The 18,106-nt window shown below is 32.8% G+C and overlaps 1 protein-coding gene across 5 annotated transcripts in view; it reads left to right on the top strand.

The window, feature by feature from the left end:
• Positions 1 to 16,629, top strand: part of GK (glycerol kinase) — an 85,067-nt gene extending 68,438 nt beyond the window's left edge. For 2 of the 5 annotated variants that reach the window (XM_036742991.1, XM_036742989.1), the window contains 8 exons: positions 244 to 322; positions 1,572 to 1,668; positions 2,183 to 2,267; positions 2,742 to 2,862; positions 2,989 to 3,132; positions 6,505 to 6,585; positions 12,602 to 12,691; positions 14,371 to 16,629. In XM_036742991.1, the coding sequence (XP_036598886.1) occupies positions 244 to 322; positions 1,572 to 1,668; positions 2,183 to 2,267; positions 2,742 to 2,862; positions 2,989 to 3,132; positions 6,505 to 6,585; positions 12,602 to 12,691; positions 14,371 to 14,381 (708 nt within the window). In that variant the 3' untranslated portion in view covers positions 14,382 to 16,629. The remainder of the gene's footprint in view (positions 1 to 243; positions 323 to 1,571; positions 1,669 to 2,182; positions 2,268 to 2,741; positions 2,863 to 2,988; positions 3,133 to 6,504; positions 6,586 to 12,601; positions 12,692 to 14,370) is intronic. The other 3 variants (XM_036742992.1, XM_036742993.1, XM_036742990.1) reach the window with 2 other exon arrangements.
• The last annotated feature ends 1,477 nt before the right edge of the window (positions 16,630 to 18,106 follow it).

The raw sequence follows: 18,106 nt of genomic DNA, 5'->3' as shown, positions 1-18,106 counted from the left end.
GGGCCTAGCACACTAAGATATACAGATATAACTACATACCTACATACATATGCACACACATACATATATGTACATACACATACAATAGTTATGTGAATTTTATTTCACTAGTTCAGTGCATTGACAGATAGTCTCTACTGTGGGGAGGGGGAGGGGGAGGGGGGAATGCCTTTTTGATAGTAATAAAACTTCCCCTCCTGCACCTTAAGAATAAATTCCATTTAAGATCTTTTTTCCCCTTAGGGATCAGTCGCCATAGCTGGTGCTGTTGTTCGCTGGCTAAGAGACAATCTTGGTATTTTAAAATCTTCAGAGGAAATTGGTGAGTGTGGTTTTACTTTTTGGTAGTCCTAAAATAAATTGTTAGAAAATCTGATTCAGGATCATAGATTTTGAGCTGGAAGGGACCTTAGTGGTCATCTAGTCCATCATTTTAGAAATAAAGAAACCAAGGCATAGGAAGCAGTAGAGGCAGAATTCAAAACCAGACCTGAGAATTACACACCCAGCATTCTTTCTACTATATTGCAGGACATCTATAAACATTTTATTATAAATATTTATGCTAACATTATTCCAAGGTTTGGATGGATATGCATACATTCATGCATACATACAAGTATATATTATATACAATGCATAGCCATCAACTGTTTATTTCCACATATATAATTGTATGGGGGTAATTCTGTTCCATTAAATTGATATCGGTTTAATCCAATTTAAGATTTGATAAAGTATGAAAATGAATGTTTCATGAAGTGTTATAATGAGCAGAAATTATTAATCTGTAGTTGTTAAATTGATGATGGGCTATAAACTCTAAACTTAAAAAAGTTTATTATGATTACAATTCAAGGGTTTCTAAAAATAAGCAATATTCTAAAAACTCAGAGCTCAAAGAGCCTAAATAATGTTGATTAAACCTGCCGCTTTTTGTTCTCTTTTTGAATAACTCTCCTCATGTTAGCCTTATCAATGTGCAAAAGCCCTACTTTGTTGCCTCGTCACTGTGTTAATGTAACCCTGGGCTACCGAAGGTTATATCAGGGGAGGACCAACTATCCAAATACAATAGCTGATAAGTTCTTTGGTGATGGAAACCTAAGGAAAAAACTTTTGATAAACTTATGCATGCTTCAATCCATTTTTTTGAGTTTGATATAGGAATAGGATAGGATATATAAGATATATCCAAAAGTATGTTGCTGGCTAAAGGATTGATAAGAAATGAAAAAATTAAATATGACTAGGGCACACTACACTCAGTAACTTGCAAAGTAGAAGGAACAATCCAGGTTATTGAAGACAAAAGCAGGAACCACCTAATACCTCACCTTTTACTTCTGTAGTAACATTCTTGTCTGGAGTGGGGTTGGAGGCCAGGGTTACATTGTTAGATAGAATAGTAGTTATTTAAAATTCTCTAAAATAAAGAGAATACCATTTGCTGTACTAAATGATAGGAAACAAAAATTTTTCATACTAGTTGCATAAGGGCAGCGAGCAATACTAAATAGCCATCTTTTCTATAGATTCTTTTAATGGATTTTTTTTCCTCCCCATATTAGAAAAGCTTGCTAATGAGGTGGGCACGTCTTATGGCTGCTACTTTGTTCCAGCATTCTCAGGATTATATGCACCATACTGGGAGCCCAGTGCAAGAGGGTATGGATGAAAATACAATATAGTTATTTCTGTCTTGATGCTTTTACTGAATTGCTTTAATGTCATAGCTCCCTCATTTTAAAGGTATTTTAGAATCAATTTTAAGTAATTTGGGGGAAACTTTTCAGACATAGTCAATGGAAAAATGGGTAGGGTAATGTAATTCTAGGAATTACCAGTGCTAAAGATATACAAATCATTTAACAAGAGCTTCTTGTTAAATCTTTCTTTCAATGTCTTTGGTTCATCATGTTTGTAGAGAAGTTATATAGCCTGGGACATTACCTAAACTGGAGGAGTTTCAACTACTTAGGCTACCTATTTTTTCTTTATTTTGTAGGTGTAAAACTAGGTAATATAAGAAATGTCATTTCTTCAGTGCTATCCCAGTATACTCTCCTCACCAAATTCAACCCCATCTCCCTGCCAAAAAATTGTCTCTTCTGGAAATTTTCAGTCAGATAAGACAATCTTCTAATATTCTGATCTTTAAAACTTTTGTTTATGTTTTCAGGATTATTTGTGGCCTCACTCAGTTCACCAATAAACAGCATATTGCTTTTGCTGCATTAGAAGCTGTTTGTTTCCAAACAAGAGAGGTAAAAAATATCAGGCCCAGGTTTATCATATTTTCTTTTCTTCTTACCATTTAATGAATGCATAGTATTTTGTATATTAATCTTGACCAAGGAATGCTGTAGAGGTTTCTTTATATTTTTTCCCAGAACACATTGTGAATGTGTTCACACTGATATTTGTATATTATACATTAAATGAATGTATATATACATATATATATTGCATATGTATATAAAAAGTTAGCTGTGAAAGCAGTAGATTTTGCCCTGAATTGTTTCCTTTAAGCTACTACTACAGTTAGTTTTTACAATTGATGGGATAGTAGAGAAGAGAGGAGTAGATAATTTTTGTACAGATATTGGTGGTTGACCTATATTTTCAACTTTAATTCCTATCTCTAGAAATAGAAAACAATTTTTCTTTATGAATGCTACAAAGCTTATTTACAATATATCTGATACTATATTTTAATTAGAAAATTATATTGATTTAAGATTTTGGATGCCATGAATAAGGACTGTGGAATTCCACTCAGCCATTTGCAAGTAGATGGAGGAATGACCAACAATAAAATTCTCATGCAACTTCAAGCAGATATTCTTTGTATACCAGTAGGTTAGTAAACATTTATGCCTTAAAATTTTGAGCCCCAAAATTGATAGGAATAAAAATGGTAAATTTAAAAGCTATTTTAAGTATATCTAACTGTTGCTTATACTGATCTGCGTATTTTTGCCTTAGTAAAGCCTTCAATGCCTGAAACAACAGCACTGGGTGCTGCCATGGCAGCAGGGGCTGCAGAAGGAGTAGGGGTTTGGAGTCTTGAACCTGAAGATTTATCAGCTGTCACAATGGAACGGTTTGAACCTCAGATCAATGAAGAAGGTAAAGACAAACTCTTTTAAAGAATATGCTTTAAAGCAGAGATGTCAAACTCAGGCAAGCTGCCACAAAGTTCCCAAAGTATGCCCAACTAGGTTAAAATGTAATAAAAATACTGTACAACCTAGATGTTTATTTGTGGTTCTCTAAGTCTATAGGGAGCCCACCGGAAATCCATCCATTTCTGAGCTTGACACCACTGCTTTAAAATATGTACATATGTATATATATTTTATAATATATGCTTATATTGATTTAAAATATGTATCGATACATGGGATCTTATTGATATTAATTTGCATTTTTACATCATATGATTACAAGCATTATACGTGTATGAATGTGTGTGTTTGTGTGTGTGTGCGTGTGTAAATCTCATTTGACCTTCACAGCAGGCCTAGATGTACTTGCAAGTGTCATCCCTATTTTATAGATGGAGAAAATGGAAGCTTAAGGGTCCTGGGTCATACAGTTAGCCAGTGGCAAAGCTAAGACTTAAATTTCACATTTTCTGACTTCAAGTTCAGTGATTTCAACTACTTCTATAATGGGAATAGCAAATCTTACTGTTACATCAATCAATTAACATTAAGTACCAGGCACTGTGCTAAGCATTTCTTGACTTTTTTTTTCTGTTCTACTTCAGCAAAACTGAGGTTCACTCAATAGTTTAGAAAGGGTGGGGTATTTTTGTTTTTAAACTTATAAAAATATTTGGCTTTTTAGTATTAGAGCACTGTTCTTCATACGAGATGTATTTTGGAAGCATCCTTCCAAATATATTGATTGATTTCAGATCCATTCATCCACAGTGTCTTAACTCTTCCCTCTGACACTAACAGCGTACACTGTTGTGAAATAATTGTGAGGTTAAGGACATTTTCTGGGACTGGAGGATAGCAGCAAAAAGAGTAGAACTAACTATTCCATCACTTGTCCTCATCAGCGCCTGCTTTAATAAATGGAATTAAGTCACAGACACTTGTATATGAGAGATATGTTAAGTAATATTGAGAGAGTAGTGTGGCAATTAGATTCAACTCAGGATGAGAATATCCAATAAGAAAGGTTCTGTTCACTTAACTTAGAAAATAACAGTTGTTTTCAAATCACTTTCATTATTTATATTTATTACAGTTTGCTTCGTGCTTTACATACCTGAATAGTTCTAATATGTCCAGTTTTGCTGGGACCATAACAAAATTTTGTAGAAGTTTTCAGGAGTTTATAAAGTTCACAAGTTGCAGAATAAAACCACATGGGGTTATGAAATATTTAGCTAAGTAGCTTTCTGACTAAAATGTATTCCAATTAAAATCTAATTACTGGTGATAAAAATGTTTTATCAATGCATTTTGTTTTGACACAACAATTACTTTCCGGTAATTTCCTCTCTATAGTAGCTTCCCTTTAAAACAAGTTATGTATGGTAGCTTTATTTTTACAGCCTGTTGTATCTAGGAAATTGAGGGCAATAAAGTAATAGAGTGACTTGAATTCTATTCCCAGAAGAATCTCCTTATAGCCCGTTTTGCAGAGCCCAAGACCCAGTGTGCAGCACTGAAAGCAAAGTGCTTGCCTGACTCCCCAGAGTGTATCCAGTTTAAAAAAGGAAGTTCTTTACTTAATTTTCTGTAGCTAACATGACTAAATAGACGTGTAAGAAAGATATATGAAAGATGTAGAAGTAGAATTCACAAGAGTTGGCAACAGAGAGGGAAGTAGGGAGGGATAGAGACAGACTGACAGACACCTGGGTGCCTGAAACAGAAGCAGGGAAATTGAGGGAGAAAAGCTTGCTTATGGAGGAAAGTAGTAAGTTCCTTTTGGGACATATTAAATTTGAAGTTCCAGATGGAATTTTCCCCAGGCATTTGGTGTGATGTAGGTTAGGAAAAGGATTAGGGAGGTTCACATGAAGTGGGGATTCATCTGTATATAGAGAGATTATAGTTGATTCCATGATAGATGACAAAATCATCAACAAATGTCATGTTAGAACTTAGATGGAATAGAGATTATAATTAAGCTCAATTAATTAACTAAATTCACATAGCCCATACAATCATCAGATCATTCATTAAGCGCCCATTATGATGTTATGCACTGTGCTGGGCAATGGAAACAAAGACAAAAATGAAACAGTCTCTGCCTTCCAGAAGTTTGTGTTATATTTAGTGTAGATTTCTAATCATGTGAGTTATTACTGAAAATCTTGGATATCTTCAGAAGAATTCAGATGAGGGCCAGCTAGGTGGCACAGTGGATAGAGTATCAGGCCTGGCACCAGAAAGACTCCTCTTCATGAGTTCAAATTTGGCTTTAGAGACTAACTAGCTGAGTAACCCTGGGCAAGTCACGTAACCCTTTTTGCTTCAGTTCCTCATCTGTAAGATGATTTGGAAAAGGAAATGGTAAACCACTCCAGCATCTTTGCCAAGAAAATTCCAAATGAGGTCACGAAGAGTGAGACATGACTCAAATGACTGAACAACATATTCCTGTCCTTATGCCTAGAAAAGGACGTGGGCTGTTCATATTGAGAGAGAAAGACAGCAGACAGACAACCCAGGAATTAGGTTGGTGTCCATGAAATAGTAAAAGGGTCTAAAGGGTCTCATGCTTCCTTGGGAATTTTTTTTGGAAAGAAATGGACAAGAATTACATAAAAGTCAGTCAACAAGCATTTATTAAGTGCTTGTTATGTGCCAGGTGCTAGGCTGTGTGTAGGGAATACACACAGAAGCAGAAAGAGAGACAGCTTCTGACCTCAAGGAGCATACATGACTGAAAAACGACTGAACGACATTTCACATGGTGTAGTGTAGGAGTGGCATAAATCCTGAAGCCAAAATATTTTCTATAGCAATGAATTACTCAGATTATAATGATGCCAGTAAAAAGTTAATATACACCTATTTTTGCTTTAATATATAAATTGAGAAACTTTTCCTAATGCAGGTAAGCCAGTGTGACAGTATTTGAAAAACAAGGTTCAAAATGAAATTTTGCTTATCTTTCAACAATGTTAGAGTACATTCCAAAATGTTGAACTATGTATTGATTGCAATCTCAAATAACTTTACAATTTACACAATTTATGGCTTCCAGATTCTCCTCTAGAGAAAAAAAAAAAGAAAGTATTGTTTGAAGTTATAGCATTAAGGGGCATAAGTAAATTTTTTTCTTTTTAATTATTTCATTGTGATAATAAAGCTTTTTCTCTATTAAAAAAGCAGACTTGATAAATGATTATAGTTTATAACAGAAGTACCAGTTTATCATGTACGATAATTTGGTCAGAGTAAAGGGCAATGTTGATGCTTTATGGCTAAAACATCACAGTAAAAATTAAATTTTCCTTTTTGATTTTAGAAAGTGAAATTCGTTATGCCACTTGGAAAAAAGCTGTGCAGAAATCAATGGGCTGGGCTACAGGACAGCCTTCTACAAATGGTAAAAAGTTAACTATTGTCACTATTAATGCTGATTTTGATTTATTCAAAAGTAACTTAATTGGCTTAGCAGATATCAGGCAAAGAAGAATGCTTAGTTACAAAAGAGGAAAAGTTAATGTTCTAGATTTTCCCCATTTTTTCTAAACAATCAAGATTAAATTTTTAAGTGTTCTACTATATCAGTCACTATCTTACTACTTCTGCTATTACAGAGAAAAAGAATTTATAATAGATTTTTAAAAGGAAAAAAGACAAGAAAATTAATGAGCTTCATTTTAAAAAATTATTACTATTTATTACTTTAACTGATGTGGGTATGGCATGAATGAAGTAAATGATATGCTGTATTATACTATATTGCAATTTCAGAATATTTTTCTTAAAGGGGAGCAAACAATTTCCTAGGCTGCTTCAAAGGATTTGGGCATATATAACTTGGTTGGAAAATAATTTCTTCTAATTTCCAAAGAAATCTCAAAGAGGAAAGTTACTAAATGTCAGGGTGCGTTTAAGTAGGATCTGTACCTAAAGCAAACTATTTATAGACAGTCCTCTTAAGTTTAATATTTCCTTATTTTCAAAGTGATATTCAGAGCATAGAGAAATAAGCTAATCATAAGAAAATTTAGTAAAAGTAGTGTGAACACATTCTGTTCATATTCCAAAACACAACCTTCACAGTAGAGATAGTAAAAAATTAGCATAGGATTTAGCATTTATCTTTTCCTCCCTTTCCCCCCACTTAAATATTATTTTATTTTTTCCAATTACATTTAAAGATGTTTTCAATATGCACTTTTATAAGATTTTGAGTTCCAAATTTTTTCTCTGTCCACCCTCCCTTCCCCCTTCCTCCCCCCACCCAAGACAGCAAGCAATCTGATATAAGTTATAGATGTGCAATCATGTTAAATATATTTCCACATTAGTCATGTTGTGAAAGAAGAATCTTAACAAAAGGGAAAAACCACAAGAAATGAAAAAAAAAGTGAAAATAGTATGCTTTGATCTGTATTCAGACTCAATAGTTCTTTCTTTGGATTTAGATAGCATTTTCCATAGGATTTATCTTTTTAAAAGACTTTAATGAAGTGATTTTTTTTTTAACCTTTTGTGTGTGTGTGTCATGGACTCCTTTGGCAGCTGGAGAAGCCTTTGGACTCTTAGCGCATAATGTTTTCTTTTTTTTAATTTTTTTTTAAATTTTTCAAAATTCACTTCTGTAAGATTTTGTTCCAAATTTCCTCCCCATCTCTCTCCTCCTCCCACCTCAAGATGGCATGTAAATTGATATAGGCTTAACATGTACATTCATATTATACCTATTTTCACATTAGTCATGCTGTACAGAAGAACTAGAACCAATAGGAGAAACCATGAGAAAGAAGAAACAAAAAAAAAAGACAGAGCAAATAATATGCTTCAATCTGTATTCAGATTCCATAGTTCTTCTGGATATAGACAGCATTTTCTATAATGAGTCTCTTGGAGTTATCTTAGGTCCTTACATTGCTAAGAAGAGATAAGCCTATCAAAGTTAGTCATCATAAAATGTGGCTGTTGCTGTATACGGTTTCTCCTGGTTCTGTTCATTTCACTCTGCATCAGTTCACATGAGTCTTTCCAGGTTTTTCTGAAGTCTGCCTGCTCATCATTTCTTTTTTTATTGATTAATTTTTTTTTTAGTTTACAACACTCAGTTCCAACACTCAGTTTTGAGTTCCAAATTTTCCCCCTCTTTCTCCTCCCCCTACCTCTTCGCCCCCCAAGGTGGCATGTAATCTAATATACGTTATACGTATACCTTCACATTAAACTTCTTTTTCCAATAATCAAATTATAACCATGAGATGAACCATGAGAAAGATGTAACAAAATAAAAAATGACATTAAAAAAAGAGAGAGAGGAAATTGTTTGCTTCAATCTGCATTCAGATTCCATAATTCTTTCTCTGGATGTGGATAGTCTTTTCCATCATAAGTCTTTTGGACCTGTCTTAGAACCTTCCATTGTTGAGAAGAGCCTAGTCTATCAAAGTTAGTTATCACAGAAGCAATGTGTCTGTGGTTGTGTACAGCATTCTTCTGGTTCTGCTCCCTTCACTCATCATCAGATCATATAAGACTCTCCAGGTTCTTACGAAGTCCTTCTGCTCCTCATTTCTTATAGCACGATAGTATTCCATTACATTCATATACCACAACTTGTCCAGCCATTCCCCACTTGATGGGCATCCCTTCAATTTCCAATTCTTCACCACTACAAAAAGCACTACATAGATACTTTTGTACATGTGGGTCCTTTTCCTGTTTTTATGATCTCTTGTATTGCTGGGTCAAAGGGTGTGCACAGTTTTATAACCCTTTGTGTCTAGTTCCAAATTGCTCTCCAGCATGGTTGGATCAGTTCACAACTCCACCAACAATGCACTAGTGGTCCAGTTTTCCCACATCTCCATCAGCATAATGTTTTAAAGTACAAAATAAAATATATAAAATTACAAAGAAAACCAAGTCTGTTGAAAAACAATTGGTTGGTTTTTTTTTTAAGTTCACAAACCCCAGGTTCAGAAATCTTCCCTTGCTGTTTTGCCATCATTAACTCTGTTCATTTTTGTAGTGTCTAACATGGAATATTCCTTGCATTTTTATCAGTATTGCCCTGAAACCTTTTTTTCACTGTGTCATCCATTAAGGGTTCATTTGAATCTATTTTTCCCTTTAAATCAGTTTTTTCCCTTAAATTTATTTAATTTTAGTTTTCACCATTCACTTCCATAAGTTTTAAATTTTCTCTGTTTCCCTCTCCTGCCCACTCCCCAAGATAGCATGCAATCTAATAAAGGCTTGACGTATTCATTGTTATTAAACATATTTTCACATTAGCCATGTTATAAAGAAGAATTAGAATGAATGGGAGAAACCACGAGAAAGAAAAAACAAAACAAAACAAAAACAAAGAGCAAAGAGTCTGCTTCGATCTGCATTCAGACTCCATACTTACTGCTCTGGATACGGACAGCATTTGCCATCATGAGTTCTTTGGAGTTGTCTTAGATCCTTGTATTGCTGAGAAGAGCCGAGTCTATCAGTGTCAGTCATTGCCCAATGTGGCTGTTACTGGGTACAGTGTGCTCTTGTTTCTGCTCATCTCACTTAGTGTCTCTTTCCAGATTTTTCTGAAGTCAATTAAATCAATTTAATTCAAATCAAAATTCAATCAGTTTAATACAAATCAAAATTAAATCAATTTAATGCAAGTCAAAATTAAATCAATTTAATTCAAATCAAAATTCCAATTTCTTTAAGTCTTAAATTTTGATAATAAGCTTTCTGTATCAAGACAGTGGCAATCCTGTTTATTGCAAAGATTACCTGCAGTTTTGATGCTACTTGAGTATTAATAATCAGTGTTCACTGAATGTCTGTTATAAGCCTAGGCTTTGGGCCATGTAAGAGTGTAAGACATTGCTCTTGTACTCAAATAACTTAATCGAATTTTCATTTATTGTTCTAAGAAGTTTACTTGTGTGTAGCTTTGTTTTTTTACTAAAGTAGAACTCACTCATGGTCTTTAATTAGCACCATCCTCTTTATTTCCCTTAGCTCATGTGAGGACAAGATTATAAATAATCATGTAGTTTTCTTGTTGGAGACTTCAGCTGCCAACAAAAATGTCTCCAATTTTATGTTCAAAACTTTTATTGAAGACAAAGAATATTGCTTAGTTTGGTCATTTCCACTTGTCAGTGTTCTAGATGGTATAAACAGTTAAATTTCTTGAGTTTATTTTGTTTTTTTAAACTGCACTTTTTTTTAATGCCATAGCAGATTAAGACCCAATTTATAAAACTGTTTTGCAATGAACATATACTTTTGGTTAGGACTTTCTTCTAGCCAAAGTCTCCAGATGTATGACATATTCAGAATGAGAATCCTAAGTGAAGTGTGAAATGCTTCCCTTTTAAACCATTTATGTTGATAATACCTAGATATACAGGTAGAATCCTGTTTGGCTTGGAAGGGCATTTAAACTGCTACCTAGTATCTGACTGTAGAAACTTGAAGCTTATTTTTATAATACGGGACAACTATATGCTAGATGGCTTTCTAATTTGTCAAACTGTTTTGCCATTATAATGCCTTTCCTGTGTTGAATCTTTCTGGTGAAACTGCATTTGAATTCGTTATCATTTCCTTCATAGAATTTGACAAGGGTTTTCAAAACACCATGGAGGTGATTCTTTATAGCTATATAAACTTTATGGAGTTTTTCTCTTTTGAAGGGGAGTGGGAGAGAAGAAGAATATTTGGTAGTATTTCCTGACTTGCTGTTCCACCATTGATATCTCAAGATCTTGCAAGATAATAAATCGTGCAGAGCACTAGGAACTACTTTGTAAATCACCATACTGTACTACCTAAAACACATCACAAATTTTGATGACTGAATTAACCCAGGCACTTTTTACTTTACATACTTCTAGGACAGGCAAAAATAGCCAGAAGAACATGCTAAACAAATTTCTAGAAATTCACCAAAGCAACATTTTGAAACAAATGTCTAATTTATCCAAAATATTTAACATATTGTAAATATATTCAAGGGCAAGTGTTCTACCTTGGCAAAACGATAACCTCTTCCTTAAATAGATGCTACTAAATGAGAGGCTTACTAGGTTGGCCAGAGTAATGATTTTTTAGCCACATTAGCTCCTGTACATTGTCTACTAAGTTATAGAGAAGGGGAGTAATCAGTGTTTTCAAGGAATTATTCACACAAGAGATCACAACCTTCTGAATTATCAAAAAATGGGGATTTGTGAATGTATAAATGTCTTAGGATTCCTTCCCCAAACCGAATTTATTGTATCCAATGCTTAAAACAGTATTTTTGGGTTGTAGAGATGTTGGTAGTTTTGTGAGACAGGACAAACAGGAACACATTGTAAAGGGTAGTCACTGAGACAAGACTCTTCTGTCAAAATAATTTGTCTCATCTGATCATGTTATTAACATGTTGAGGTTTTTTTTTAATTGACTATCCCAACTTTTCATGCATCGGCAGTTATTTTTCCCTAGATATTTTTACATATTGCTTTATTTACTAATAGCCCTCATATTAATTTGGGGGTGGGAGAATATTGCTTTACCATTTGGTGTACAAATAAAATGGGAATTTTTATATTTCCTTTTGCTTTAAGTACTTCTGTCAGACTTTCTTTTCAAGTAACTTCTTTGTAATAGTAAAATATTCTGCAAATGGCATTAAAAAAATACAGCTAAATCTGATCAAGTGAGATTTCCTCATTGTCCCGGAAAGAGTATTGTATTATCTGTTTAAATTATTGTTTTTGTTACCCAAATTAAAGACGATCTTAACATTACCAAATTTCTCAGGGAATTGCACAACCCTTCATTTAGGTTGTCTATTTAAGCAACCATATCCATTTTTCAGTGCTCTGCTAAAGTTTCAATTATAGTAGCAGTTAATTCTCCTGAGTATCCAAATCCTATTTTAGTATTCATTTAAAAAGAAAGTCTTAATATTCTCATAAAATGGACCATTATTTTAGCCAAAATAAGGTTTAGTGTCCATTTTCAGTAAGTTAATATAACTATCCCTGGAATCCAAAGTATTGCCATTGTGAGAGTGATTCAAGCTTTTTTTGGGAAAACTTTCATCACTCATTTAAGTGTGTTCTATAATTCAGCAGCAAAGCTAAACTTATAATTTCAACTCCCCCAAGATTCTTTTTGGATTTGCCTAGCTCATATGAAGTATATTCTTGGCTTACTTATTGTTGCATGCTTTGTGTATTGCCAACTGTCATAAGCTTTCAATATTGATTATATTTTTGATTTAATATAACCTTGCTAGCTTTTGAAAATATACTGTATGATTTCGTGACTCTTGTTTTGCTGTTCATGTGATTCTTAACACAAATTTGCACTTTTTAATGTGTCTCTCTTTCGGTTTGCTTGACTGGAATTTCCTCTTCCCTGGATGACAGCAGGTGACCCTAATATCTTCTGTAGTGTGCCATTGGGCTTTTTTATAGTGACTAGCATGGTAATGTTAATCGGAGCAAGGTACATCTCAGGTTAGTTATTATTTGAATTAGAAAATTTTACTAGGTAGTTTAAATGTATTTGTCTGTGATAACTCAACAGAAAAGGTTTTCAGTTCTTTTTGATATTTCAGTATAGAAGAACCTAGAAAACAGATCTTAGGTCTATCTAGTTAGACCCATTGTTTCTAGGGAAAATCAGAAGAAGAGAAAAATAGCTTAAATACTATTTTAAAGGAGAGAAGAATTATACTTTGGGGGCAAAGATTGGTGCATCCCAATATCATATACAGAAACCAAGCAAAATTGATTATTATTACATCTATGAAATGAAATTCAGGGTGGTTGCTGAAAGTTAGTATCTAATTTTGTGAGGAAAATATTGGTACACTTGAATCTTTTTTTTTAAATAGATGTTGAAAACTTGCTAAAGTAAATCACTTGAGAAGTCTTTTAATTATGCTGGGTTGTTGTTATAGTAACCCCAAATGTAAGGAGGTGTTTCTTCTTAATTATAACTACTTATTGTTTTGGGTGAAATTCTCTAAATTGTTGCCCAAATTCCTTGTGGCTAAAATCTGAAAGACTATTTCACTGCATTATCTTTTGCAAGTGAAAGCTGAACTATTAATAATGTCTTTTAAAAATGAATAATAGCTGACCGTCCTTGCTTTCAGAGCAAAATGAATCAACAATAATGAATCAACAGTAAATAACCTTACAAAATAATTTAAAAAATTTAATAATCTTAACTGTGATGATTTTTTTCTTGTACCAATAATCGTGATACATTTCCTTAATCATTTAACCTCCTAAATTATGAATGATAAATTTTAAGTTTTGAGCATATAATCAGTTCAGCACTGTATTTAAAGTTAGAATAGAAATTATTTAAATTAACATTATGTAAAGGGAAAAATTTTAAGCTTTATACTTGAAGTTTTAAAAAAATAAATGCCTTCATGGTATCATTCCAAGTGACTCTTTCCGAAGCATTTATTCCATTTAATTACTGAGAAAATTGTGGATAAGTTGCACTTGCATTTAAGAGGTAAATATTATATTACCCATTACCCAGATTCAGTATACACTTAGATTGTCTTGCTTCTACACGGCAATGACTAATACCTTAACCCTTTTTACCTTACAGAGGTTTTGTGAATGTTCTTGAGAGAGCTCTCTAAATTTAATTTGATGCACCTTTAGGAGCAACTCCATTGTTATTAATAACTGTATATGGTAAAGGAAAAAGAAATTGAGAAAAAAATGCTGAGGAATAATTGTGTCTATTTTCCATCCAATACTTCAGCTCAGTATGTTAAGATCTTATAATTTGTGGAAGATTAAGATTTATAGCACCTCTTTAAAGTCTGAGTTAGATTACCAAAACAAATATGGTCACGATCTTCATTGTTTTAGTGATGTTATTGTAGTCACATCACATATATTTGATACCAGAAATAACATCAGTGACTGAGTATTATTAAATGCAATGTGAAGTGCTTTAAGAGCAGCTATTAACTTCATTCAGTTTGCATGAAATTTTTGTGCAGTTGAGTTTAATTTACATTGCCTTCTATTTTTGCTATTAGAAAACAGAAAAATCATATTTTTAGTATATACTATTAATCCATCATCATTGTTTAGGTCTTGAATATTCGGTTTTATTGACATGTTTGGTTTTTTTTTTTTTTTTTTTTTTTTGGTTTTAGGTGTTCCATAAGTACCTGAAATATATTCCATGGACTCCCCAGAGGCAATCTATTTTTATGTACCAAGAGAATCTAGCAATTCTTTCTCTTAATGTGTTATACTACCTAATAGAACTTTATTTTTATTTATAAGCCACATGCTGCATGTCTCATAAGAACCCAATGGATAGTCTTGTGGCTTGAATTAAAGAAAACACAGCAGAAAGAACTATAGAAACATGTAGTGTATTTTTTTTTTTTTAACATCGGCAATTAAGGTTGGGCTGGTTCTTTACAGGACTGAAGACGCTCAGTTATTTTGGTCATCTTGTCTTCTTCCCCTCAGGATCTAGTCATTTATGAGGACTTCTCAAACATTTTCAAATGCTGATGGATTAGAAATTCTGTACTCTGGCTGCAAGTACTCTATTGAGATACTTCTATACTGCTTTAAAAAAAAAGGTGCATTTTTGTCATTGGTCCCCAAAGGGACTCTTTCCTGTGTAGTAGGAAGGCCAAAGGCTCTATACTTGAACAATTCTAAATTCTAAAAAAGGGGACATTTAACAATAGCATAGTTTAAATATATTTCTGTAAATTATTTCACCTAACTGAAATTCTTCAGTTACTTAAATATTCTCACCAATATAACTAAAACCTCTGGTATTTTTGCTTGGCTCTTGTGGGGAAGGACTGTTTTCTTCCTTTTTGTCTCCTTTTTTCACCTCTCCTTTTTGTGTTTTTTACCTTGTATGGCCACAGATTGTACATATACAGTGTAGCATTTGAAAATAAAGAGTACATTGCACTCACTTCGTCAAAATGGGTTTGAGTTTTAAGTAGACTACCATGTACACAAATATTTTGGGGATAATGACTATGTACATTATGGGAGAGTTGTTATGCACATTAATTTCCAGGAGGTACTTTTTCTTGAAGAGCTAACAACATTTATAATTGAAACACATATTCCATGTCAGTAGATGAAAACACATCCTGTTCTAGATTCAACTATGTGTCATACTTTTCTAACTTCGATATCATAATTGGATAAATGCTGAACATTGTTTTAACTTCCAAGTATTGGTCCAAATAAAGATTTTTATCTGACTGAATTTTAGCTATATTGGAAATCATTATTTAAAAAAAAAACCTGAAGAAAAAAATGAATTTGGACGGAAAGTCAAAATATTTTGTTAGGCCCACATGTGTTTACCAACTTCACAGTACATAGTAATTTTTACTTTGGAAGACAGAATTATTCCTGTTTATGTCTTTTAAAGATTTTATCTAGTCTTTCTTTGAAACTAATTAAAACCATCTTAAAATTAATTTAACTGTGTTTCTTCTTTAATGACAATGAGAATATTTAGTAACAATATAGACAGTGAATTTCCATACAACATTTAATTTAACTGTATTTTTATAATCAAGTACGATGAAGTCTAAGAATGTGGTTTTAAATAATGTTCACTCTTAAAAGCACTTTTCCTTTATTGAGTATGTATGTGGGTGTTTGCATGTTTGGGGACAGGGAAGTAAGTAATTCTACCTTTACTATTAGACGTACCCATAATTCTTGGATGTATTTTTTTTGTGCAAAATTTTTTCTTGTAAATAAGATACAAAATATTAAGCGATAATCTAATAAGTAAGACCTGTTTTTATGTTTATATTGAGTCTTGTTTGCAAAACAGCATAAAAAAGGGGCCGGCCAATAAAATGTGAATTTCTTTTTCACAGTGTTTTCTGTATCTGAATCTTAACTATTTACTGATCTATTGCTAACATGTTTCCCACTTCACTTAAGTGAACCTTGGACAGTTACAACCCATGTGAAAAAGTATTTTCAAGCTTTTACTTGTTAAATATTACCTCCCAATTATTTCATCATTTGATGCTCAAAACAAAGCTTTTGAAAATTATCCTAACTTTTAAAAATTGGTGATACTCATTTGCAATTCTGATCATGCTACTCTTCTGCGTATTTAACTTGTTACTATGATTGTTCGAATTCTAACTGACAGCTGATATCAATGATGCTATCATAGTAAGTTATTGTGAAATTATCTTTTGGGGGAATTGGGAAGAGGGAGAGCTACTTTAACACAGTTACATTTCTACCAAGGTAGGTTGAATTAATTGTAAACAATAATGAAAAAAATACTGTTTAAACTATTTTTAGCACCTTGTGAATTTTTCTATGAATTACATAATTTATAATTGAGATTGTACACAATGATATCAAAATATGATTAATAAATTTACTTTTAAAAATTGTCCCCATAGTTCTTACTTGCACTTTTCATTTACAGAATAGAACCTGGATCAAAATTTAAGAATATATATGTGTATGTATATATATGTATATATGCATATATACATATATGTATACACACACACACATATATATATATATGCATGTGTGTATATATACACATGTATATATCAGGAAATATGAAATTCAGATTTCCTAATTACTCTATGCAGTCATTTTGGCCATCTAATCTACTCTGCAGAACTTATTAACTAACCATTTCTGGAAATGGTGAGTAGCTTACAGTCTTTATAAGAAAAAACTACATGATCTCACTTCCTTGCTTTTAAGAAATACATTGACTAGAAAAAGATTTTGCATGCCTACTGACACATGCAAATACAATTAATATAAGATACAACTTTTCTCTAGTATGAGATTATAAGAGACCTCTTGATAGCTTCTTTGCATTGAAATATTACTGTCATGAATAGAACACAGGATAAGAAACATCTCTTGGTCAGCTTTTCATTTCTGTAATTATTGCTTTCAATTTTAAAATATTTTTTTAAAGAATACTAAGAGTTGTAGGTGTTTTCTTTCAGTCATCTTCATAAAACTGAATAATGATGAAATTTAAAAGCTCTTTTAGCACTTTGAGCAATACTGAAAAAGGATGAAATTTAAAATACACTTTGAGCTTTTGGTTGAGAAAGCATTCTGCAAACACGTAAAATATTTTACCACATTGGAGCTGTAACGTTTCTGCCAAAGAATACAGTATAATTCAGTAAAACATTGTAAACATTTAGACTGTTTCATAATTACTGTTCAACTAATTCTAGCATTAAATGCTCAATAAGCAGTTTGTCCATCGTAGGTATATTCTGTCCCATCTTCAACATAAGTGAAATTATAATTACATTTAATCTTCAGAAGCATAAAAGTTCAAGATGGAGTTGCTGAACATTTGGAAACTAAGTTGCATACCTGGACCAGTACATTTAAATACCATTTTCAAAAACCACAAGGAGTAAAATAACTGAAATTAGTTAAGCCAACAGAGAAGCATATATGGCATTGAAGGATGACATAGTGAGCAACCTCAAAAGCTTATGTAATCATTATTTTCAAAGCTGATTATTTGTAGATAATGGACAGATTTCAGCAGACTTTTATAAAAGCTCAAATTAACTTCTAATAAAATGAAATTCATTTTATTTGGGGGCAGGGAATTAATAAATTGACTTTGTTTTTCACCACTCAGACTTCATTTCAGGTATTGATAAGGAAGTCGATGCAAAGGAAGCATTCTTGGGGTCAGGAAGACCTAGATTCAAGTCCCACTTTTGGGGAATAGTCAACAGTGAACAGTCAGTAAGCATACATTCCAGGCACTGTGCTAACTCTGTGAAGGGGGAGACAAGGCAAAGGGGGACAGTACAGATATGAAAAAGACAGCTCCTTCACTCAGGAGCTTACAGTCTAGTGGGGAAAGAC

The sequence above is a fragment of the Trichosurus vulpecula genome, chromosome 2 (assembly GCF_011100635.1).
Source record: "Trichosurus vulpecula isolate mTriVul1 chromosome 2, mTriVul1.pri, whole genome shotgun sequence".
NCBI lineage: Eukaryota > Metazoa > Chordata > Mammalia > Diprotodontia > Phalangeridae > Trichosurus > Trichosurus vulpecula.
The sequence above is the reverse complement of the archived record's forward strand: the minus strand, read 5'-3'. Positions and strand labels throughout refer to the sequence as shown.